Genomic DNA, 25,609 nt, shown 5'->3' on the forward strand with positions numbered 1-25,609 from the left:
GCCACACATTTTAAAATGCTATGCTTGTGCACAGTTGTTAACTGTTAGTGGCTGATTACTAATTTGCTGCTTAACAATTATCCAAATTGGACTTGAAATGTTCTGAAGCTGGATATGGGTCATTAGTAAGTTTAAATACATGTATGTGCCCCCCCATCAGCATCATATTAAGTGTCTTTAATATAGAAAGGAAATGGAGAACAAGCGTTCTCTTGTCCTGGGGGCCAGCTGCAATGTTACAGGATGAATGGGATATAATGACCCAGCCTTGGCAACATGGGCAAACCATGGTTTGACTATTGGGAAGAAACCTTGTGTTTGTGTGCTCCCCTATACGCTTAACCCTTGTATGCTTACATTTTCTCCTTGATTCAAGATAACTATAGTTTGCCATGACATCTGAATTGTGCAAACTACTGTTACTGCAAACCATAAGTGAATTCCAAATTTGAACTAGGTTTCTATTTCTGACTTTGAGGTAGACTATGGTTTATGGTAAGAGTAGTATCTCCCCCCCCCCCCATTTTGAACGCTATTCTGAACACTGAGGCTGGTTGCTGCAGTACGAAACTGTGTGAAATGGACTATAAATGGAATGACATTCCCCTGTGGCAAGTAACCTTTCCCTCCGAGCAATTAGATAGAGAAGCATTGCAAAAGTTGGCTCCCTCCCCAATTCAGGTGACAAATGACTAATGGAAGTATGTGTGGGTAGGCTAGTTAGCATAGTGTAACGTTTTGTGTGCAAGGTTGAAGGTAGAATTCATGCTATCCTTAGGAACATTGGAAGTCAGACCATTTGTCCATCTAGCTCAGTGTTGCCCACACTGACTAGCAGGGGCTCTCAAGGATTTTGGACAAGGGTTTTTCCCCCAGCTCTGCCTGGCGATTGAACCTGGGACCTTCTGCAAATAAAGCAGATGCTCTACCACTAAGCTACAGCCCTTCCCCTGAAGAAGACGGTCTTAATTGTGGCTAAAAAGTGGCTTAGAAATTCACAGTTGTGCCTTTAATAATAAGTAAAAACCCACCGTCTTTACAGATCTAGAAGCACCTGGAAGATTCAGGACATGTTCAGCGATGCAAGCCAGGTGTACTGGAGAGTGCTGCTTGATAATGATTTGCTGGAACCCGCTACATATTGCAGACGCATGCAGGCAAACACCAACTGCTTGTTCCATAGCTGCTGCCTGCTTTTCTTTTGCTTTGAAAACATCGGGTGTTCTGAGGGAATGCCAGGAGCCATTTGTCAAGATGGCCAGTGGGAAGAACTCTTGACACAGGAGCTGAGCTGCTGTCTCCACTTCGCTTTTAGTACTGGGAGGGGAAAAAAATTAAGTGCTGATGACATCAACACTGAACCCCTGCTACTCATACATTACTTGACCTGACTCCTGTGATCCAGCGCCATTACAAAATGCTTTGAAGGCATTAGATAGTAAAAAAAGAGCACATTATTGCGCAGAAATGAAGACATTTTCTTGTTCCTGTTTGGCTCTGAGTACTGTGATTGCCCCCCCACCCACTGCTGTTCATGCAAAGCACCTGCTCAGTGTTGGGCCTTGATAATTCCTTAGATGGGGCATTTTCTATTGCTCTGTAAGTAGAATGTTTTCTTTGAACTTGCCCTTTGGCTCTGGCCCTTGAACACCTGGGGGACTGCAGAGCTGGATGCCAAGATAGATTTGCAGCAGCTCTCCTCAAATTTCTTCATGGCCCAAGGTTATTGCGACACAATCCATTCATGTTTATTCAGGAGGAAGTCCTGTTTGAAATCAGTGGGACTTACTCCTCTAGTAACTGTGTCTAGAATCACAGAATTGTAGAGCTGGAAGGGACCACGAGGGTCATCTAGTTCAACCCCCTGCAATGCAGGAATCTCTTACCCAACGTGGGGCTCAAAGTCAAGTCCCTGACTGAGCTGTGGTTTAGGATTGCAACCATTGCAAATTATTGATTGTATTGTTTCAGACCTTACCCCCACAAGTTTCCCAAAGTGAATGTTATTCATTTTGAGAAGGCTGTGGTTAGAACAGCCTTTGCCAACCTGGTGTCTTTCATTTGTTTTGAGCTACAACTCCCATCAGCCCCAGTCAGCATAGCCATGGCAACTCAGGGTGATGAAAGCTGAGTTAGACCTTCCCGGCACTCTTGGCTTCTGTAGAGCACATTTGGCCTGTTTTTGGTAGGCAAAGGGGATGGCCACAGAGTGGGGCTGAACAATCCTGTTGGCACTCAGCAGCTGTGTTCGCTATTAGATGGCTTTAGATCCCTTTACAGTATGCTTACAAAAGGTAAAGGACCCCTGACAGTTAAGTCCAGTCATGAATGACTCTGGGGCAGCCCCAGCTTAAGACACTGGACAGACATGTCTTTCCAACCTGTACCTTTTCTTTTAACTAGAAGCCATGTTTTTTTCTAGAACTTAACAAAATGCACTTCACTTCTAAGCTTACTAAAAAAATTTGTTTGCTTCCCACTCTAGAAATCCCCCATCAATTATCAACTGTTCCCACCACGTCCATATCTCTTTGTTTCATTTGTCCCAGCAGACTGAATCTCTGCAGCATTTCTTTGCCACCCTAGTTGAAGTTTGGCCATCTGGAATTGGGTGTTCACAGCTCCCTCCCAATGCCCTCTCAACAATGCTAGTAGTGTCTAAGGCACACTTTGCAAGAGTTCCCCTAAGGCGTGTCATTCTTATAGAAGCCTTATTTCTGAAAAGGAAACAGTTTACCAGTTCAAGAAACCTAGAAGGAAGAGTGGGAATGACTTGAAGGCATTGAAGCTATGAAATGCAGTTACTGATGCCCTCACCTTTTCAAGGTTGAATGAATGAATGAAAATAATAATAATAATAATAATAATAATAATAATAATAATAATAATAATTAATAGTTGTTATTTCTCTAGCCACACTGGGCGGCTTATAGTATATAATATGCTTGGCGGAAGCCGTGAGTTATTGGAATGTTACTTATACTGGGTCTGTATTGGGTGTTGATGCAAGCTGCAGCAATGGACTCTTGTGAATTTGCTGCCTGCCCTGAAACCTAGATGCACTTAGAGAGGCCTCTTGAAAGTCCAGTGCTTTCTTACCATTTCAGGAGCACCTTGCAGGTATTGAAGGTAATTTCTGAGTGCAACCTCACTTTTCCAATTTACACATGAAATGTGTACCTCCCTAGCACTCCTGTGAAAAACTACCTGATTTCCATTTCTGACTCCCAGCCTGTAGCCTGTTCTAGCTTCTCCCCAAATACAGCTGGGTAAGTGGAGACAGCGGAAAAGGACAATATACTTAGCACTTGGATGTCACTTTCTGTCTTCAAAGTGCTGATGTGTGAAGCTGCATTTCACGCCCAACAACTCTCCTTCCTTTCTCAGCGACAGTCTTATTTATGGCTGGCTTAATGAGAACATGACTGAACCAGACAGATCAAAGGGGGCAGAAACGACCTCCACCCGCCCTCTCCTCAATGCAGTGAACCTAGACTTAGTTCCTCCTCCTCCTCATTTGGGGAGGCTCCACTGGATGAGTTGAAGGGAGTATATCTAAAATGCTGTTTGAACCTGTTGGTTAGGATTTGATTTCTACATGACTGCTGCAATTTGTTTTTTGCTGGTTCAGCAACACATGCAGATTAGAAATTCATTGGTGAGATAGAGTCATATGGAAATCAAGGTTAATCAACTTTTCTTATTGCCAAGGATTACAGGGTAAATGGATGGGCTTGGTCCCGTCTCCTTGGATTGCGAGTTCTTTGTATCTGCTTGGACGCATAATGTACTGTAAGGCCCCACTCTTCATAAGAGCATGAGAAGAGCCTGCTGGATCAAACCAGTGCTCCATCATCCTGTTCTCAAAGCAGCCAAGCAGATGCCTTTGGGAAGCCTGCAAGCAGTACCTGAGTCCAACATCACTCTCTCTACCTGTAGTTTCTAACAACTGATATGCAAAAACATAGCACCTCCAACTGTGCATCAGGTTTAGTAGTTATTGGTAGCTTATTCTCCTTGAATTTAAATGATGGCTCTTTTAAAGCCATCTAAGCTGGTGGCCATCACTGCTTCTTGTGGTCTTCAGCTGCTGGATCAAGACTCACTGTTGCAGGTGTGGGGAACCTTTGACCCTCCAGTTTTTGCTGAACTATACCTTCCACCACCCCTGGCCAGGCCTGAGTGTTTTCCATTTGAAACAGCTTGAAAGCTTGTCCCACAGTAATCATAAGGAAGTTGGATTCTCTGACTTGCATATATTATGCCAACAGAGCACAGTTGGGCATAATGTTTCTTTTGCATAATATTCTGGTTTTGCTATTGATTGAGAAGGGGGCAAGGAGCTATGCATGCTCCTTTAACTACTGCACATCTTTCCAGTTGCTTTTTTCAGACATTGGTGGTTCCAGCAGACACTAGCCACATACTTTGATGCAAATGGTTGCAGCGAGTGAGGCCTAGAAGCTTTCCCTCAGGTGGATGTTGAACTTCTCAGGAAGTGATGTTCAGTGCTTGTGTGGAACTGCACCAGGCCTGCAGCCCAGCTAAGAGCAAATCATTCATGCTTAATTTGCTCACTTAGTTGGTGTCTCCTCTCTCTTGCCCAAACATGTGAGCTAGGTATAGGGAGCCGCCTTCCATCCTGGCAGAAAAAAGGCATTTTTGTTTCGCAAGTCTTCTAAAACAGATGATGGCCGTTCTGGCTTGCGCTGCTGCTGTCATAGATTACAGGCCTAACCCTGTGAGGAAGCCTCATAGAATTCAATAGGGCTTACTTCTGAGTTGACATGGCTAGGATTTCACGGTTATTCTGTTGCTTTCTTTCATTTTTTAATAATTAACCTATTATTTTCTTGGTTGCTGAGTTCTGGCAGTTTGTAAATTGTCTTAGTAGTGTTCTAGTAAATAGAAAGGCAAGCCAGAAATGTTTTTTTTTAAAAAAAGGTCTTTCTTTTTTTAAAATACGCGCCCCCTCAGCCTCTCCTTCCCACTGAGATGATGTCGCAGGATTTGTTTTAAAGTATTTTAAAGGTTGCGTTCTACATTGTTGTGACCCACCCTAGGACCTCATGGTGAAGGGCAGGTCTTAAATATGATAATACCCATGAATAATAGTAAGGATCGCCTTGGTGTGGGCTCACTGTAGAATTGCCCTTGTTTGCTCAGCAAGCACTGTGAGCTGGTGCAGCTGTGTGGGCAAAGCTTGGCAAGTCACCTCTTCGGGAACTGTTTCAAAGGCCAAAGACGCCTATGTGACTGTCTGGATAACTAGTGAGCCCTGCACCCAGTGTCAGTGTCTTTGTCCAAGTGGCAGAATGCTTAAAAGGGAGGGGGGAAGGAGAAATGTTGCTTATCTATTCTTATAAATTTGTAGTCTTCTGCAAAACTTTTGAAGTCAAATTGTCGTCCCCCACCACTTTCCACCTCTCCGGGTTATCTTACTCCCAGAGAGCTTTTCTCATTGTGAGCTCAGCAAGCATAAGAGCTGTTGTGCCACAGTACTTTTATTTTCTTCCTCTTTTACAGTCTCTGTCAGCCAAGTGCAATTATCTGCTAGTTTTGCGGCTCTGTGAGTTGGACATATTATCTGTTTCTCTCCCCCTTCTACTTTTTTTTTTAAAAAAAACATCAGAACATGACCCGAATTGACATGGCACTCTCTTCATTTTGCATTCATAACCTGGGCTTCGTTAACGGCTCTTGCAACCAGTTCCAGATTGCTTTCCCCCACTTTATTACTGAGCAGGAGGAGGAAGAAAACAACACTGATGCATGCTAAAGTCATTCCCAACAAAATAATGAGCCATAAACAATGATCTGTGCCAAATATTTGTATGTTGTGGTTTGGGTTGGGGTGTATGTGTGTGTGTGTGTGAGAGAGAGAGCTAACATAGCAGACAGCACCATCCTTTGCCTGTTTACCCAGAAGCAAGTTCCCCTTTGTTTAAAGGTGTATACTCCTAGGCAAGTGTGCATAAGATGGAAGCCTGATGTACTAAACCTATTCAAGCTAGAACACATTGGATGGTAAAATATAATATAGAATATAAGCCCTGTACTGTGGTATGTATGATGCAACTTAATTATTGGTGGTGGTGGTATTATTATTATAGTAGTATACTTCCTACTTCCTACTCTCCACAGCTACAGCAGGCACTGTTAGACTTTAACCCCAATGGCACACTCTTCCATTGTCTCTTGAGACAGATGGATGCCAATTGCCTACTTCTTACTTCTTCTTCCCCATAAGGTCCCAGGGTAGGCTACAAAAACAGAAGATTAATATCAATTAAAGTGATGTATAATCAGAAGAATAGGGTGGGTCATATTTATCAGGAGTCAAAAAGCTAGGCTAAAGAGGTGCCTCTTCAGAATATGTCTAAAGCTATGGATTGAAGGTGGCAGATGCACCTCCAGTGAGAAGGAATTTCCCAGCTTAGGGGCAACCACAGAGAATGTCCTCTCTTGGCTGCTGCCACCCAACCTCCCCCAAACATCTGAATCAATAAGTTCCCAATCAGATTTTGCCATCAACTCATTAGGAAGTGGAATGAAGTCACCGTGTCCCAACTCCAGAATAACCCTAGGTAACATGACCAACGGTTGTGGGTGATAGGAATTGGTGCCCTCCCAATGCTATTTGACTACATGTCCTACTCTAGCCGCTATGCTGCACTGCCTCAAATACCAGCTCCATGCCTGCCTCCAGGGGGAATTGAGCACATACAGTTTATCTTCTTAAAAACCAAGAGCGGGATGCTTTAAGGCCTAAGCTGTTCTTTTTCTTCTTTTTTTACAATCTTTTACATTTTCAAAATTGGTGATTGGCAAGGAGACGTCAGTTAGAAACACACAGTGCAAATGCTGCCTTGCCTGTTGCTCTAGTCTACATTTTGCTTTAACAGCATGTGTCATTCTTTCCCAACTCTACTGCATAGAGAGTTTACAAACTTACTCAGCAGCTCCCTCCACAGACTTTTAGTGCTCCCTAAAAATGTGACTGTTGACCATTTTGAACACATTCTTTTACATCCACCCACCCTGTGAGTGAAGTGGAGAGATTTCTTTAAAATCTCCCCCTGGGAAAAACTAAATGCACCCCTCTCTTCTCTGGCTATGTACACACTATACGTTTAAACCACTTGGCTTAAAAAAGAAAACCCTGGGAACTGTAGTTGGTTGAAGGGGCTGGCAGTTATAGCTCCACAAGGGGTAAACTTCAGTTCCCAGGATTCGTGGAGGGAAGCCATGTGCTCTAAATGTATGGTGGGTATTCATATTCATTCTCTCAAAAGGGAGCCTTCCTTTGTTCCAGCAGTGGCGGCTCATAACCTCCTTTTTAATCAGGCATTTGCTGAACACAGTGCCTTTTTATCATGCAATATGAGACTAACAGTTCGCAGAAGAATAGGCCTGTTGTGTTTATTAAGACTAGTAACACATGACCCATGCAAATCTTGTTAAAAGATTTATCTGTCTGGCTTGCTTGAGCAAAGGTGGCAGGGGCGGGTGGGAGGGAGCGGCCATCTCCATATTTTTAGTTACCCTGTGTGCTTAGTTGCCTTGATATTATGAGCTCATAGTATTTCTGTTGGACTTGATTTCACATTATCTTTAAAACCTGACTCTCTAAGCATGTAAACCTCTTAGAGGGTATTAATGTGAGAAGCAGTAAGTGGGGCCTTTTCTCTCTGATCTTGCAAGCGCAACCACAGTGCTGTTTCTCCACCCCACCCCCCACCCCCATTGGTGCCTGGCACTTTGTACCAATTTGCAAACATTGCAAACACCATTTGTTTGCTCCGAGTCAAAGCTGTGTTTTAGTGCTTAGCTGTGGCCAGAATCTTGGTGACTCTGGGTGTCATTGTTTGGGAACACAGTCAGCCGTTCTTTCCCTGTCCCTCGCTCTCAGGGTTCTGTAGCTTCCAAGGGTCCTTTGGAACTCAGTGGTCTGAAAGGGACAGGGTCCAGTATGATGCCACTGCTGCCATGGTTCGTTGAAGAGCAATGGTTGCTGGGGTCCATCGGCCATCAGTCCAAGAGCCAGTGTGGTATAGTGGTTAAGAGCAGTGGACTCGTAGTCTGGTGAACCGGGTTTACTTCCCCGCTCCTCCACATGTAGCTGCTGGGTGACCTTGGGCCAGTCACACTTCTCTGAAGTCTCTCAGCCCCACTCACCTCACAGAGTGTTTGTTGTGGGGGAGGAAGTGAAAGGAGATTGTTAGCCACTTTGAGACGCCTTAGGGTAGTGATAAAGCGGGATGTCAAATCCAAACTCTTCTTCTTCTTGTTTCCTTTGGAACTGCTGAAGCAAAGCAGGCTCTGCCTACTTTGCTCTTCTGTCAGGCTCCCTGCTTGCTGCTCACCTAGACCCTATGGATTGGTTGGTTGCCTTGCTTTGCTCTTAGAGAGTATATCAGCCAAGGCATTTGTTTTTGAGATGTTTTGTTTGCTTGTTTGTATCTCAGCCAGGGTTATGGAGATGTGAACTGGGTCTTTGGGCTGACACTACATTTCTTGTGTTTTAATTTCGTAGCTGGTGGTCTTATAATCCATCCATACCATGCACTGCCTGAAGGATTAGAACCGATAGAAAAATGGGATATGATGTTGTTGTTTAGTCATTTAGTCATGTCCGACTCTTTGTGACCCCATGGACCAGATTATGCCAGGCACTCCTGTCTTCCACTGCCTCCCGCAGTTTGGTCAAACTTATGCTGGTAGCTTCGAGTACACTATCCAACCATCTCGCCCTCTGTCGTCCCCTTCTCCTTGTGCCCTCCATCTTTCCCAACATCAGGGTCTTTTCCAGGGAGTCTTCTCCTCTCATGAAATGGCCAAAATATTGGAGTCTCAGCTTCAGGATCTGTCCTTCCAGTGAGCACTCAGGGCTGATTTCCTACAGAATGGATAGGTTTGATCTTCTTGCAGTCCATGGGACTCTCAAGAGTCTCCTCCAGCACCATAATTCAAAAGCATCAATTCTTTGGCGATCAGCCTTCTTTATGGTCCAGCTCTCACTTCCATACATCACTACTGGGAAAATGGGATATAAGTTTAGTTAAATAAGAATTGGCTTGGAAGAATCATGTGTTACTTTGCCCACTGTTTATGTGTCTGCTTATCTGTTGGGTGTCTCAAACCCAAAGTAATCATCCTCTACTTTGGAGGAAAGCTGCTTGAAAAATGGTTTTAGGTGGGAAAATGTGGTCCAAGAGCTGATGTATTGTGCTTTTCTCACTTGCAATAATCCATTGGGGTGTGCATGCATGCAGGAGAACAGACATTAGCCAGAAATGTAAGTAATGGCATGATAACTGGTGGTAGGGGTATTATAAATTGATGAAGTTGGAAAGATGGAGAGTGTTGGAAGAGAAGCAGAGGGGAAAGGCCAATTTCAGTGTGTGCCTTCCTGGCTAGCAGTGTAAAAACAATTGCAGTTTGGGCTCTGAGGGGGCAAGCAGTTTCCAGCACTTGGCTGGAGCTGGGATGACTGTAATGATACAGGGAGCCCCTGTAACTTTGCAGGTGATGGTGCTTTTTGTATATGCGTTGGGCGATGCCAAAGCTTTAAAAGCTATTAAATGTGCTTGGAACATCTCAGTAAGTGGCAGAGCTGTGTAATAATTCCCCAAACTTTGGTGGCATCTGTTTCTATGATTCAGGATGTTCCCTGCCTTGGTTAGGCTGGTGCCAGACCTCCTCCTTCCTCCCCCTTGCAATCTTGTTGACATAATCTCTTCCAGAATTCCTTGTTTCCCTTGATAAGTCATCCTTCAATTTTATTTTACTTTTCCATTCAGTCTCCCTTCCTGGAACACTAATTCAAAAATCACTCAAAGAGCCCTACTCATGGGCCTGCGTTCAACACCTACGGCTACCAGAAATTGCAACAAAGACTCTTGGCGGCACCTTAGAGGAGAACAATTTGATTATGACACAAACTTATGTAGACTAGAGCCCACTTCCTCAGATGTTCCTCTATAGCAGGAGTGGGGAATGTGGCCTGGGTGTGAGTGACGTGTGGCTCTCCAAACCTGTATGTCTGGTGCTCTGGTGTGTGGCAGGAAGATACCTAGTTAGTATACAAAGGTAAGAGTCTCATCCATATCCCCCCCCTACTTTTGTCTGTGGCCTCACCCACCACAGCTATGTGGCCCACCACTGGACTGTCAAATTGACCTCATCTGCTCCCTCCCTTCCTCAAGTTGGAAAGCCAGTCAGGCTCCATGGTGTGGTCAAGAAGGTGAAGTCAGTCCAACATGTCTTTTTATGTAAGCTGCTAGGTTTCCTAGTGGGTGAGAATGTGTGTGTGTATGTCTGCTGTCCAGCCCAAGAAGAGATCTAGCTTGCTCGCTCCTTGTCACTGGGATTGCTGTGGGTGGTGTGTGTTGATGGTTCGTATAGACTTCTGGGATTCCCTGCATGTTGGAAAGCAGGATGAAGAATGCCAACAAAAATAAGTGGAATGCAGCTGAGCAGAGATCATAAGCGGCTACCTGCTGTTCACTTCTAGAAATGCTGGAGCTGAAGTACCTCTGGAAACTGAAATGCAAGATGTAGTGTTGGCTGAGTGTGAAAGGAAAAGTGGCTATTAGGCAGGACAGCTAGATGAAGCCTCCATGTTGAGGCAGTAGTCCACATAACCATCATCATTATAATTTTTATTATTCTAACTTAAAATATAACCAGATCCCGGGATAAGCAAGGGAATGAGGGCAGTACCTTTGTGCATGTTTGTGGCATCCTAGAGGCATCTTTCTGGCTACTGTTGAAACTGCTTGGTGGACTAGATCTGTTGTCTCATCCATCAGGGCTGTTCTTATTAAACCACACTCATGATCCTGGACATCCTTCCCTTCAATCCTTGATAACGTGCAGATGCTCTCTAGTCTCTCAGTGGTTCAGGAAATGCACCTAGTTTGAGACACTTCTACCTGTTGTTTCTTCAAGCATTACAGGGATGAGATGGCATGGAAACAGATGCCATGTGCAAGTTCTTGTGGGTCGCTGGCACACCTTAAGCCCTGATATCTGTGATGCACGCTGGGATCCTGGGATTTCATTGTGCCAAGTTGTTCTCATCTTGGACCTTGGACATGGACAGAGTCAACAGTACTTCAGTCCTCCTTCAATTAATATTCTGCTTCTAAGTTAAAATTAGCCGCCTCATTGTCCCTACCACTTGGTCTTTGGAAATGAGTGTGGGCATGCTCCCAGGGACTTAAAAGTTAAGAGCAGTCAGCTGTAGGACCCAGGATGAGATAGCTGTGGCTGTATGGCCAGAGCTATGTGGTAACCATTCACACCTCCTTGGACTTCCAGTTTCTTGTTGCCCATGTCATTGGCAATCCCACTCGGGAAGTTGTCACTGCTTTTGCCTGCCTCCACTTTGTCTAATTGGAAAGTTGCATCCTGGGAGAAGGATCCTGGGCAAGTCTCCTCCATTTTGTTGTCTTGTCCCTTCCTCCCCTCACTTTACCTTTGAAAACAAAATACTTTGGTGTGCTGTGGAGTAATATCCCCTCGACCACTTCTTTGTGTGAGTGATGGAGGTTCTTGCAGAATGTACAGAGGCCCAAACTTCCAGGAGGGCAGCAAGAGAAGAAAAGGAAAGCTGAGTAAGATGGGGAAAGCTCTGGGACATCTCATGCAGGAGCCCCATATTTTAGTAGAAACAGATCAGTTTCAGCATCCAAAGATATATCTGAGTGCTTTAAAAAAAATCTGCAAAACTCTCTTTACTTGGCACAGTTCATTCTGTAGCTTATTGCAATGTTTCCTTCTTGGTTTTTCCTAGTTACTGGTTGGGCACAGATGTGGAATCTTCTCAGCCAGTGCAAATTGAATATTTCTCATTCTCCCCTGCTTCTGAACTTTCCCCACATTCTTTCAGTCCTATCAACATGGCTTTCGGGGCTACTTCTAAAATAAAATGTGAGTTTCTCATGAAGCTGCATTCCACCAATACAATTTTTTATTTGGTCGTTTTCTGCACACTTGCAGAATTGCTGCTTACGTGCAGCCCTGCATGCACCTGATCTGCTGAGAACTTGCCCTGTGCTGAGTTTCTCATTTTCTTCCTATACATCTCAGATTCTTTTCGTTTAGCCTTGTCCCCCCCAAAAGGGTTCCTGATCTATTTTGTGCTCTTTCTCCCATTCTCTCTCTTTCCGTATAACTTTTATTTCCTTCGCCGGCATGGGGGAAATGTTCCCTTGTCCGTGCTGTTTTCTCTCTTTTGTGAGAGGTTAGACTCTCTCCAGGAAACGCTCTGTGGGTGAGACGGTGACTTGATAGCAGAGGCAATTTAATCCTGCTCAACCTGCAGCGCTGTGATCAGCGCATTTTCCCATCCTTTGTCAGGTGATGGCGGAAGCAGCTGTGCTGACGGTTGTTTTGTGCAGTGTGAAAGGGAGCCTGCCAGTGAGAGAGAAATTGCTGCAAAACCGAAGCTATTGAGCTTGCCAAACCCCACAAAGATTTCCCCAACCCCCCAGTGTATTTACTTCTCCTGTCCTAATCTGAGCTTTAAACATCTGTGTAAACATCTGTGTGTTTGGCAGTATACGTGATGTATTAGCACAGTTTACTTTAGAGGACTCCCCCCACCCAGCCCAATACACCCACCCACACATATCAATGTTTAGTTTTATGGGTTCCGTATCATTCAGGTGCAATTATGTATAAAACAGAAAGTCGTGCTTAACCCATTGCAACATCTGTGAAAGAGGAATAATGTTAAGCTAGCAGATTAGTGCTGGGTGCGTGATAAGTTTCAGTGAACAGCATGCCTGGCCCCGTCAGGGCTTCCGAATGCACAGAAGCTTGCACAATATAAACTCATGATTATGTTGTCTGGAAGTACTTCTGCACGATAGCATACTGTCAGATCTCCACAGTTCCTTTGCTGGAGATGTAAAGTCAGTGAAGTGCTATCTCAAGTGACTGAATTTAGTAGGCATGTAGGAGGCTGCCTTATATTGAGTTGGGCCATTGGTTCTCCTAGCTCTGTATTGTCAACTCTGACTGGCAGCAGCTCTCCAGCATTTCAGGTAGAATGCATTCCCAGACTTATTTGGAGATGTTGGGAATTAAACCAGGGAATCTCCTTTATGCAAAACAGAAGCTCCACCACTGAGCTTTGGCTTGTCCCAGTCTAGCTGTATTGTGTTCACAGTGTACAAGTTTCTGAGCTTCATAGCATTCTTCATTAGGCCCTTCATCTGCTTGCTGTCTCCAGTGCTCTAGGATCAACACGATATCTAAAATATGTTGTTCTTCAGCTGGACAATTTTTGGTATGGTATTGTAGCAGTCATTCCCCTGATCTGTGAGAATTTCCTCCAGGCATCCAGGCACAGCAGCTTTCCAAAAATGGATGGTTCTTTTTACTGTGTTTTTTTTTTTTTAAAAAAAAAAACTGTCATAAAATATTTGCATAAGTATCTTGTGCAGGTAAGCATACTCAACTTTGTAGGCTGGCATATAAGGCTGGCATACTTGAGTGTTCATTTGCATTAGAACACATACATGCACACAACACTCTTTTGCTCCTTGTCATTTTGTTGAGAACTTGTACAAATTAGAGTGGTGTGGGTGTGTGTAAGGAAAACCAAGAATTGAGAACAGTGTGTACTGACATTCTAGATCTACTGAGGAACTTGAAAGATGATTGATTTTTATTTGTTTGTTTTTGCTCTTTGCTCCAGTTTATTATTAAGGAGGTGATTGCTTGGATGTCCTTCCTTAGCCTTGTTGCGCAACTGAGGCCTTGTCCCTTTTCTCTACGCTGCTCCATTTTGTGGAGAATTAAAAATAACTGCATTGTTTCTTGATGCTATCATTGTCATCCTCCTGGCTCTGATTTTTTTAAAATCAACCTCTGTGATAAGCCTGGGAAATGTGGACACCCTGCCTCCCTTGTGGGCACAGGAAGATGTAAAAATTCCAGAAACTGTGAAGTCATGGGGGGTGGGGAAGAGGGTGAAGTCATTGCAGGGGCAGGTGGTGGAATTGTTGTTTTTTCCTGGAATAAAATGATTTGGGGGTGGGTGGGGGGAAAATACAGTACTTTTTCTCTTTTGGGGCCTGTCACATATTAAGTCACTAATTTTGCCATAAGGTTATAATCTTTTGGTATATAAGAAGTACCAATTATTCAGACTTGCCAAGGATTGAACTGGGAACCTTTTTAATACTAAGCAGGCCCCTTCCCCAATATAGTTCTAAGAATGGTTATTCTGTGGCTTCGCCTGCAGAAACCTTGGGTTTGAGGGGCTAGGGAGCACCTGTACCTTTCTGCATGCTCTAGCTCTGGCTAATCTTTTTACTCTGCCCCAGTTCTGTATCTGTGTCAGCTTTCAGAACTATTCAGCATAACCTAGTTGCATAACCCCTCCCTACACACTCATAATTCATTTCTTTTACATGCTGACTCATCATGCATGATGGCAAGCCCTGCCCACATAGCCAGTGTGGAGCTGCAGTGCATTGTGGGTGTTGAGCTTTCCCATATCCCTCCACGCCTGCTCATGGAAGGCATGGATGGCAGCTCATGAATTACATAAACCATCACTGAACATATCAAAGAGTTAGGGCATGTGTGGGGTGGTGGCAGGGGCGGTAAACCTGACTGTTTAGAAGGGAGCGGCATTTCCGTTGTGTGTGTGTTTTTTTTAATGACTCAATAGTGAAGCATTGTGTGTGTTTTGAGGGTGACTTTTGAGATTGAAAGTGGCCCGCATGCACTTTTCTTCCTCTCTTGCCAATGCTTATCCCCATCCTGCTTAGAGACCCTAAAAGTAAGCACAGAACCTTATCTCTATTGTAAGCAGTGTAATCTTAAAAGAGTTGTTATGGGAATAGATGATTAAAGAGAGGAAAAATACAGGCAAGACAAACCAGCCAAACTTGCTCCTTTGCGGGAGGTGACTTACAATCAGTAGTTGTTGTCTGCTTGCAGTTTGGATCTCAGGAGTTGTTTAGGCCTATAGACATGGGTTTTACAAATATCTTTTAAATAACAACAATAATAAAAGCTTTGGCTGTCTGCTGCAGGGCTCCAGCCAGAGTTTCCTGGGTGAGGTTCTTAACGTTCTGGAGAATAAGACTCCTTGGTCCTTTGTTTGACATCCTAATGCAACCTGCTTGGAAAAATTGCCTAGAGCTGTAGGTGGCCCTTTCACAATTTGATATGGAAAAATGGGGGTCTGTCACTAAGTCACTATTGCAGTGGAAGCATCCTGTTGTTGTAGCTGGTTTTGGACGTTGTCTTGCCTTAGCTTAGTTGTAGGTGACAAGGTGCTTCAGGAAATGGAACAAACACACACACACACACACACACACACACACACACAGCAGTTTGACAGAGGCTAATTACATGTTGGTTGCACTTAGCCATGAGCTGTCTATTCCACTTAGGTTCAGTGAGTTCTAAATGTTGCCTCCTGCTCTTGACAAAAAGTTGCATGTTGGGCACATCTGATAATTTGAGCTGTCTTCTGTGCTGTGGAGAGATAAGAGACAAGGTTGTCTCCATCCCTTGCAGAGTTGCTAGGTCTCCGTTGCAGGTACAGAGGCGGCTAGGTGTGTTTGATGCTTCCTTGATACCACCCTTGGAAAGGAAGGCTTTCTTGTTGCTTTGGTGCAGCTTTGGGGTTAAGGGAGCTTGGTCACCCCGTCTCTGACAATGCATGGTTGGAGAGCAAGGGTGCAAGAGCCTAAATCAGATTCTAGCAGAGGAGTAGGAAATATTTGGCTCATGGACCAAATGTTGCCCACCAGGCCTCCTCATTTGGCCCATGACGCCATTTTTCTGAAGCTACAATCATCTTTTCCACAGAGACATGGCTGCAGAATGCAGGGTTGATCTTGCATGGGGAATTCAGTTTTGTTTGGGCAGTATCTTTGCCCCATCAGATGATTGATAGGTAGGTTGTCCTGCACACCTGCCAGAATTGGCCCACTGGGATGGGGGAAGATACAGATCTGGCCTACCAGGCTGAAAGGTCCCCCCTCCCTCCTTGCTCTAGCAGGACTAAGAGAGAGGACTCAGGGTATTGTTATTCAGATGAGGGCTAGCTCAGTTCTTACTGAATTCCATGGAGAAAAATATTTTATTTCTGTTCTACCTTTCTGACATGATGAAGACTAGGGGTGGTGTACAAGGGGTTCCCAGGCGGTTTCCTGTCCAGGCACTGACCTGCTCAACTTCAGGAATCATGCATCATGAGTACCATGCTTGGGTCAGAATGAGATGCACCAAAGGACACAATGGAGAGGGTGCCAAACCAGCTTCTTGCTCCAGACATGGGGGTCACCGGGAGCAGGAGCTCCTGCCGTGCCCTGGTGTTCTTTCCAGGCGTTTTGCTGGTTTAATTAATAAAGGTTGGGACTAATCCTGATTATACTGTTGAGCAGTGCCATCTGCTCAGTGGGGATGGGTTAGAGGAGGGAGAAGAGGCGGGGTGGAGGAAATGAACACAGTGGCTCACAAGCAGCACATCCTTGGAGGGGCATATCCTCAAATACAGGCACTCTTGCTGCGGGGTGAGGGAAAGGGGCTGTCTGTTAGATATTTACCTAAGGAGTGGGAAGAAGTGGATTCAGAAAGGCATCCAATCTAGTCACATCCCCAATTAGTCACTGCTGTTTGCATGCCTTGTTAGAGTTCTTTGATGAGGATTAAACCAGCAGAAAGGAGCTGCTCCCTCGAGAGCTCCATGAACTGGTGCCTTGTAGCCACTGCTCTAGTGCTTCTGTAACTTGTCTCAATCACAAGATCCTTGTGTGCTTCCTCTCTGTCTCTCGTGATGCTGGTCCCTGCATTCTTAACATTGACCGTGCCCTGTGTTCCTAGTTCCTTTCCTCTAGTGCAAAGCAGCTTGCCGCTTTCCCAGTCATTTTTGGTGTTCTGGCCATTGTCTTCTGTCCTTTGGTCAGCACACAGTTTTGTGGGGATGACACTTTGAAGATAGTATGGCAGGTGCTAAGCCAGAGTCATCTCCTTGCAAGGGCTGCCAACAAGTTCCATTGTAACACCCTCCCCTCCTCCTGCCATGATTGCTGGCCCTTCTTGCCTCTGAGCTTGTAATGGAGAGGCCAGTTATTGCTCCTTTGGAGAATAGATTTGTCCCTGGGCCTCAGAATAACAGGAATCAGTATTCATATTCCTCCCATGAGAAGAGAGAGATCTGCGTCTCCTTAGAAAGCTAAAATGATCACTCTGTGTGTGTTTGTGTGGAGGTCTGTATCAGCAGCTAAAGACCAATTCCCCCTTTTTACAACGTAAAATTTATACCCTATCATTCTTCTCCCTCTAAGTTGTCGACAGACTTGATGCTTGTATTACTTTTTGGCAGAGAAGCACTCTTGCTTCATCAACAAGGAGCTCGGTGGCTTTTGCTCTCTCTCTCTCTCTCTCTCTCTCTCTCTCTCTCTCTCTCTCTCTCCCCCCCCCCCTCCCTCCCTCCCTCCCTCCCCCCCCCCCCCGCCATCTCTATGGGGGGAAATGCAAACTGTATATGGCAAAGGAGCAATGTCATTTTAGTGCATGACATTTTAGTTTCCATCTCTCCTTCTCTTGGGTACTCTTTCCTTTACTTACCACTAGAGCACCTAACCATCTAGCTCAGGCATAGGCAACCTTCGGCCCTCCAGATGTTTTGGACTATAATTCCCATCATCCCTGACTACTGGTCCTGCTAGCTAGGGATCATGGGAGTTGTAGGCCAAAACATCTGGAGGGCCGAAGGTTGCCTATGCCTGATCTAGCTGTTTGACTTGGTACTCATTGCACAGGTACAACCAATCTAGGGTCTATGGTAAAGTGCTGGGGAAACCGTGATGTTTTACTCACACCACACCCGTAAAAACGTAGCAGAATGAGAATGTGCATAAGTTGAAAGCAAAATATTTGCATCCAAATCTTCACTGCTTCTTTTTTTGCCTATACTTGCCCTTGGGAATTTGAGCTTGTGGATAAGAATAACCATGGACAGATGGGTTTAATCAATCTTGAGAGGTTATTTGAACGAGAGCCTTAATGCCTAGAGAGTGTTCTTGCTATGGTCTCCAGCCTCTCAACCAGCACAGGCGCAAGTTAAGTATGGAGAGCCGCCCTGAAAAATGCTGTGTGAATTGAAGTGTTACATTCACATTTGAATATATTGGTATATCACTCTGGTAAATTATGCAAACTAGGCAGTCACTAAGCCGCAGCTGGTAGATAAGTAATGTGTGTACAAATTTTTCATCACTATGTCCCTGAAATTTGGAACCAAATGTGATTGGTACCAAAGGTTTTCCAGATCACATAATATCTTTATTGCTATATGCATGAGAGGCCCCCTTGTAAATTGTCAAAGGAAATGATTGCAGCTGCTTGAGGAGCGGGAAAAGAGCTGAGAACCTCTGTCTTCCTGGAATGTTTCCCTCATTCAGGAAAAAGAGAAACTGAAGCCTCATCCCTCAGGTTACAACAGCGAAGTCAGTTTGTCTCTTTGGATGTTGTCATGGTCTAGAGAAGACATCAGTGGGGAGACGTAAGAATTGCTTGGTGTCTTTCTCTCTTTTAAAATGTTAGGGTCTAAGAGGAAAGATTTCAGGTGCACAGAGCTGGAACATTCCTTCCCTCATTTCTTGATAGGTGTGTAAGCATTCTAAACGAACTTTAGAATTGCAGGGGGGTTGGACTAGATGACCCTTGGCTCCCTGACAACCGTACGATTCTATGACCTAGCCTTTTGAAAAATTCTGCATTTTTAAAAAGGTTCAAGCATTTAAGCATTAGGTGTGGATATAGTTTTATGGGAAGTGTACAAACATGATAAGTAATATTCTCCAAGGTGGGAAATCTTACTGTGGCCCATGGACCTAGCCAATCTCATCTGATAAGCTGTGCTTAGTCAGCACATGATAGACAGTGGGGGGCTATAGTGGAGAGAATTTATAAAATGGGCAAAGCTTCACAGTGGTAAAACTTTGTGGTTTTGCACATCTGTGCACAACCCTGGCACCTCTGAGCTGGCAGGCTGTAAAATGTGGGTTAAATTCTGGGTCAGAACTCTAGGCTTGTACCCAAAGCAGCACTAAGCCTTTCCTTCCATGGAACTTTCTTACACAATGGAACTTTCCTCCCCCTTACACCCTTTAAATCTGTTCTGCATCCCCCCCCCCCTTTCTGGAGAAGAATTGGGGAGGAGATGTGGGGGGAGTTTCATTGTTCAAGGGTAAATCATTGCACTAATGGCACGAGGTCGAGGGATACTTCACCTAATCTGGCTGTCACCTGTTCCTGGTGTGGGACGCAAACTTTTGGCTGGAAAAATACGAAGCTACTGCCAGTGCCATCTCCACTCCCCAACTTCATAGTCTTAATACAGTGGTACCTCGGGTTACATACGCTTCAGGTTACATATGCTTCAGGTTACAGACTCCGCTAACCCAGAAATAGTACCTCGGGTTAAGAACTTTGCTTCAGGATGAGAACAGAAATCGTGCTCTGGCGGCGCGGCGGCAGCGGGAGGCCCCATTAGCTAAAGTGGTGCTTCAGGTTAAGAACAGTTTCGGGTTAAGAACGGACTTCCAGAACAAATTACAGTACTTAACCCGAGGTACCACTGTATTTCAGGAACAAGACTTGCTGCCTCCCTGCCCCCCAATTTATCCTCTTTCCACTCCCTGCGCCACACAAGCTCACTTGCTATTGGTACTTTTTGACACACACCCAACTTTCTTCTCTTATTTTTTTTGTACGTGGCCCTTTTCTCGAAGGAACTGGGGGCGGCGGTATGCATGAGGCTTTTCACAACAACACCCGCAGTCCTGTATGTTGATTACATAACTACGTCTGCTACATGGATGGTACATGAGGGAAGCAGGCAACTATTTCTGTGATGTCAGCTGCTCTTCCTTTTTCCTCCAGCAGACACCAATTGCCGCCAGCTCCCCAGGCGGGAACATGCCAGTTCCCACTAGCCTTTTCCCACGTGACTGTATAGCTGCACACACACTTTAGAGGGAGGCTCATCGCTCAGCAACAGAGCTCAAACTTTGCATGCAGAAGCTTCCCAGCTTCAGTCTCCATTAAGGCCTGGGAAAGACTCATCTGACATCTTGGAGAGCTGCTGCCATTTGGCGTAGGTTGAAGCTTCCTGGACTGGTGGTCTAAGGCAGCTTCAGCTGTAAATCCGCTCTGTATTGAGAACCATGAAGATTGAAATCTTGCTTTATTTTTAGGGCAAAGATCATAGCTCAGCAGTAGAGCATGTATCATATACAGAAAGTCCCACATTCAGTCTTCTCATTAATAGGATCAGGTGAAGGGAAAAGCCTGCCCCCCTGTCTCTGATACTTTGGAAGGCTGCTGCCAGTCAGAGTACACAATGCTGGGCAATATTTTTTTTTAAAAAATGGCCTATGAAGCTGCCTATTTCCTCCAATTCAGGAAGGCTGGAGTTTTTGCTTCAGCAGTGAAGGAGCTCAGACTAGGATCTTGTAGAGGAAATCGAGGCTCCATCCCTTCCTGGTTTTCAACCAGACTCTGATCTGGGCTGTGTGCTTCCATTCACTTCCCTTTCCACACTGTATGCAGCTAGCTGGGCACTTTGGGGGCCCTGAAGCTTCTGCTTAGCTCACCATCTTATTGGATTCCTGTGGCTCTGGAGGAGATGGGGAGTGGGAAGTCTGAGTGCCAGCCAAAACCCCAAGCAGCTGGTATAGTGACCTTCAGTCCTGGTGCGAGGCTGTTTGGACCCAGCAGTTCTTCAGAATTTCTGAGGTTTAGATATCTGCTGGAGGGTCCAGTCCTCCCTCCCTCCGCTGAGGAGATTTCAAGTTCCAGGGCTGGGCAGGAATACGGACACTTTGCATTTATATACTACTTTAGAGCATTCAGGGTGCTTGCAGTGCTCAATACAGCAGGCTAATATGAGCACCCTCCTGTTGCAGATCCTGGGAGAGCTGTCCGACCACCTAGCTTGTGAGGGAGGGGATATGTGAAAGGGGTGTTGGGGACATAGTCCCTTAGCCACCACATAAGTTACATTTTGTAAAATGCTGTCTTCTGCTAGAATCTAGCACGCCACTCACATTAAGCAGGAGTGGTAGTAGTTTATTAGGGCTAGATGGCTGCTGGAAAAAGCCATTGTCTGTGAAGACTCTCATTTTAAAAGCCAGTGTATCTTTACTATGTGCACTGGCACATAACGTTAAGAGACTGTAACTCTCCAGCCTTTGCTCAAGAAGTGTGCTGATGGATTCCTTAACTGGTGCAAAATTCTGTTCAGTCATAAGGCTTTCTAGGGCAGCAGCTGCTGGCAGTTTTAGCCCAGCTTCAGCTTTTCTGTTGGCTGTTACTCAGAAAAGCCCCCCCCCCCTGTCATACACAACCTGTCAGTCCAGATTGGCGGCCCGGAGATTGACAGGGAAGCAGTCGTCAGGTAAAAGGCTTAGCTTCAAACCGTGAGAACAAGAGGCTTTAACAATATGTGGCAGTGCTCCCTTATTACAGCCCTTCCCTTGACTTGAAGACGGGCAATTTTATGTAGCAGGTTATGAACAGAGGCTGTTTTTCTCTCTGGGAAGGCTGAGTTGCAAAGTCTTCTTCCTCTTCACTCAGCTATCATTCATAGACGATGGCAGTCTTGTGTGCAGGAAAGAAAAGTGTGGCTTATTGGAGAGGTGTGAGCCTGGATATCATTGTTGTCTGTAGATTCCACGGCTGTGTCAATATGTATTCTGCAATTTGCTCCACCTGAGCTCAAAATATTTTCTCTGTTAATTATGTACCCCTCTTTTTTCTCTTTAAAGTAAATTTTGTCATTAGGGTGCACTGCAATGCTTGTTTGGTCCAATCACCCACCACACTCGAATCTCAGAGTACATTAATATATGGTGCTCAATTCAAAGTGCTGATTTTGACCTAAAAAGCCTTATGTGGCTCAGAACCCCAGTAGCTCAAGGGCCACCACTTCCTAAATGCATCAGCCAGGACCCTGTGTTTGTCATCTGAAGCCCTTCTCCATATGTTTCCTCTAAGGGAGGTGCAGAAGGTGGTGGCATGAGAACGAGCTTTTCATTGGTAGCTTCCCCACTTGCCGAATGCTATACCCAGGGAGGCACATCTGGCACCATCACTATTTTTAGGTGCCAGGTACAAGTGTTGTTTCTTACCCAAGCTTTCAACCCTAAATTTGGAGCACATCAGATATTTCCAGTGGGTGGGATGTGTTCGGCTTACCTTTTGCATACGTCTGGATGTGTTTTTAGGTTTGTGTTTTGGATTTATACTGGGTTTACTTTTTATAATATTTTATAACTTGCCTTGAGTCACTTTCTTTGTGGGGGAATTAATAAGTGCAATAAATAAACAAATCCTTCTTTCTCAAAATGACATTTTTATATTTGTGAAGGAACTGTTGTCACGACAGGCTGGATGTGCGTGGGTGAAAGACCTCATGATTGCAGGAGATTGGGAGCTGTGGGGACAAGACAACACATTCTACATCACTTTTGCTCTCAGTAGCAGCCTCCGCCACAACAATCAAGCATGCTGCTATCTGTGTAGCCCCGCTCTTTCATTGGCATAATGTTGCCATGAATGTTCTTCCCCCCCCCTCAATTTTTTTATTGCTTTTCATGTTTATAACAAACATAAACAACAAAAAAGAAAAAACATTACAATATAAAAAACAAAAAAAATACAACACTTATCCTAACTATTATAATCCCACTTTTGTTACCATTGTTAAATGACTTCCCTTTAGCTGAGTTTCCATATGACTCATTGTAGCAGTTTTCCAATACTAATTTCAATAAAATTAACTTAATCAATTAACATATTTCTTTCTTATGATATTCACTTCTATCCATAGTGTTATGCAATTTAAAACATTTAACTCCTAAGCCAATTTGGTACTCGCAAATAGTACTACTTATATTATCTTAGAATATTTAACTAAATAATCCTTAAATTTCTTCCATTCTTCTTGGTACTCCTCTTTCTGTTCATGGATTCTTCTGGTCAGGTTGGCCAGCTCCAAAAAGTCTATCATCTTCATCTGCCAATGTTGCCATGAATGTTCTGGGACACTTTAGTCATGTTTGATGGAACTGGCTGTACATAAGTGTGTGAGAGCGCTGGGAAGTCTGAGAGGAGCCATGCTTTGTGTGTAGAGAAGAAAGCACGGCATTCGAGCATAATAGGGGCTGTTGTTTGAATGTCCTGCTGTGTGGCCTGAAAGAACTTTAACACTGATATTTCCTTCCCCTAAATGTCTAATCTTTCCCTAGAAAGAAGTTGAGATAGTTGTTGAAGAGTTCTGATGGCTAACATTTTCTTTCCCCCCTCCTTTTCAAAGAGCCTTTTTAAAACGCTGGGGTTGTTGGAGTGGTCGAATTTTTCCTGGAATTGAGTGAGAAATTCAGAAGACTGAAGCCCAGGCTCACTGTCTACCTTTCACGGAGGCCCAGCCGTGAGAGGACAGAAGAAGGCACCTGGCGAATCATGACAGCGGACAAAGAGAAGGACAAAGAGAAAGACAAGGACCGGGACCGGGACAGAGACCGAGAGCGGGACAAGCGGGAGAAGGCACGGGAGAGCGAGAACTCGCGGCCCCGTCGGAGCTGCACCCTGGAAGGCGGAGCCAAGAATTACGCAGAGAGCGACCACAGTGAGGACGAGGACAATGACAACAACAGCGCCACCACAGAGGAGTCCACAAAGAAGAACAAGAAGAAACCCCCCAAGAAGAAATCTCGCTATGAGAGAACGGACAACGGAGAAATCACCTCTTTCATCACAGAGGATGATGTGGTCTACAGACCTGGAGGTAAGAGTGAGATCCTACTCTTTGGAATCTGAACCACATGGTGTGTTTGTGTTGTCCAGCCTAGTTTTCTTGGCTGAAGTTCAGACGGGAGGGAGGGATGTAAATTGCTGCCATAGCTGAATGGATAATTTTGACCAGTGCATGCTCTGTTGCACCGGGAACTGACTTTTGTTGTTGTGTATGTAGCACCTTGTACACATGTGGTGCTTTAAGGAAGAATGAGACAACTGATCTCTATCTCTTGGGACTTGCTATTTAAAAATAAATGCAAGGTGAACAGAGGAGGGGTAAACCAGGAAATAATATGCAATGATTCAAATTAAATGAACATTGGCTTGCTTACAGTAGGGTATTGGGACTGAGGGCTATGGCAGATGCTTCACTAAAAGGCTTTTTGAGGAGGGATTTAAAGTAAGCAAGAAAGGTGATCCCATGGGGACATTCTGGAGATTGTTCCAGCCATATGGGCCAGTATGAGAGGGAGCTGTTACACCAGGTATAGGCAAACTCTGCCCTGCAGATGTTTTGGGACTACAGTTCCCATCATATCTGACCACTGGTCCTATTAGCTAGGGCTCATGGGAGTTGTAGCCCTAAAACATATGGAGGGCCGAGTTTACCTATGCCTTTGTTACACAGAGCAGGAGACCTTCAGATGTCTAAGGGTGATGGAGTTGGGTGGGTGAAGGTCGCAGGTGTGCTGGGCTATAAGGGCAGAGAGATGCAGGGGAGGGGGAGGAAGTCTATGGAGGGTTTTGCAGGCAAGGAGAAGAAACTTGTCCAAGTTCCACAAACACCCAATGATTTATTTTTATATATATTTTTATACAAAGAAAATGATTGCATTTTTGTAGAATTAAAGGTAAGGGCATGTTACAAACAAACAAACAAACAAACAAACAAACAAACAAACCATTAAGCTGATTATTTATCTGTCTTTTTAATATTGCCCCAAACCTGCTGCCTTTAAGGCGGGCGTTCACCGCTCCTCAGGGTAGCGGATGCTCCAGTTCCATGACTACTTGCAGTGCTCTTGTTTCCACCAGGATGTGTGTATTTATTCCTGATTCTCTTATCAAAAGAGCAAGCTTACAAGCGCTACTATATTTGTCATCTGCTCTGCTGTAAAAAAAAAATCATTGGCATGCTGGAAGAGCGCTGTGGGAAGGAAAGACTGATGTGCTTTTCAAAAGAAGAGGGGGAAAACACCGATGGAAATAAATCACCAGAAACAATTTTTCTAATGTGTTGTGTTGATAGAATGCTTAACGCTCTGGGCTTGTGTGGAGTCACAGGCAAATCTTGTAGCTTTTAAGTTGTGCATACTGAATTCTACCTGGAAACAGCATTGCCCTAGTCCTGTGGGGTTGATAGGGGTAAAGCTTGATAGCCTTGGGGCCAGGGTAGATGTAATGGGGTCAGGAAGACTGCTCCCCTACTGGGGTAAATTCTTCTGCCAGCTACAGTTAACTCTACAGTGCAGATATTAACTTGTGAAATGTATATTAGTTCCTTTCTGACACACAGCTTTTCCTCCCCCCCTAATTAGTCCTTTGTGGTGCATTGATGGCTCAGCATGCGCATCCCTTAGAAACAGGGCCTTCTCAGTAATGGCACCAGCTTTTTGGGGTTCCCTCCCTAGAGAGGTTTGCCAGACCCTCAACAGCATATTCTTTTAGGTGTTTGGGTGGATAGAACTTGGCTTTTTCAGTAAGCCAGGGATGGAGGAGCCTGTGTACCTCCAGAAGTTGTTGGAGTGCAGCTCTCACCATCCCT

The 25,609-nt window shown here is 44.8% G+C and overlaps 1 protein-coding gene across 19 annotated transcripts in view; it reads left to right on the forward strand.

Moving 5' to 3' along the window:
* The window catches only part of RERE (arginine-glutamic acid dipeptide repeats), a 344,648-nt gene that overhangs the window by 90,546 nt on the left and 228,493 nt on the right, over positions 1-25,609 (forward strand). For all 19 annotated transcript variants that reach the window (XM_081870748.1, XM_081870742.1, XM_081870743.1 and 16 more), the window contains one exon: positions 23,363-23,833. In XM_081870748.1, coding sequence (XP_081726874.1) covers positions 23,509-23,833 — 325 coding nt within the window. In that variant the 5' untranslated portion in view covers positions 23,363-23,508. The remainder of the gene's footprint in view (positions 1-23,362; positions 23,834-25,609) is intronic.

The sequence above is a fragment of the Podarcis erhardii genome (assembly GCF_964252035.2).
Source record: "Podarcis erhardii genome assembly, chromosome: 7".
NCBI lineage: Eukaryota > Metazoa > Chordata > Lepidosauria > Squamata > Lacertidae > Podarcis > Podarcis erhardii.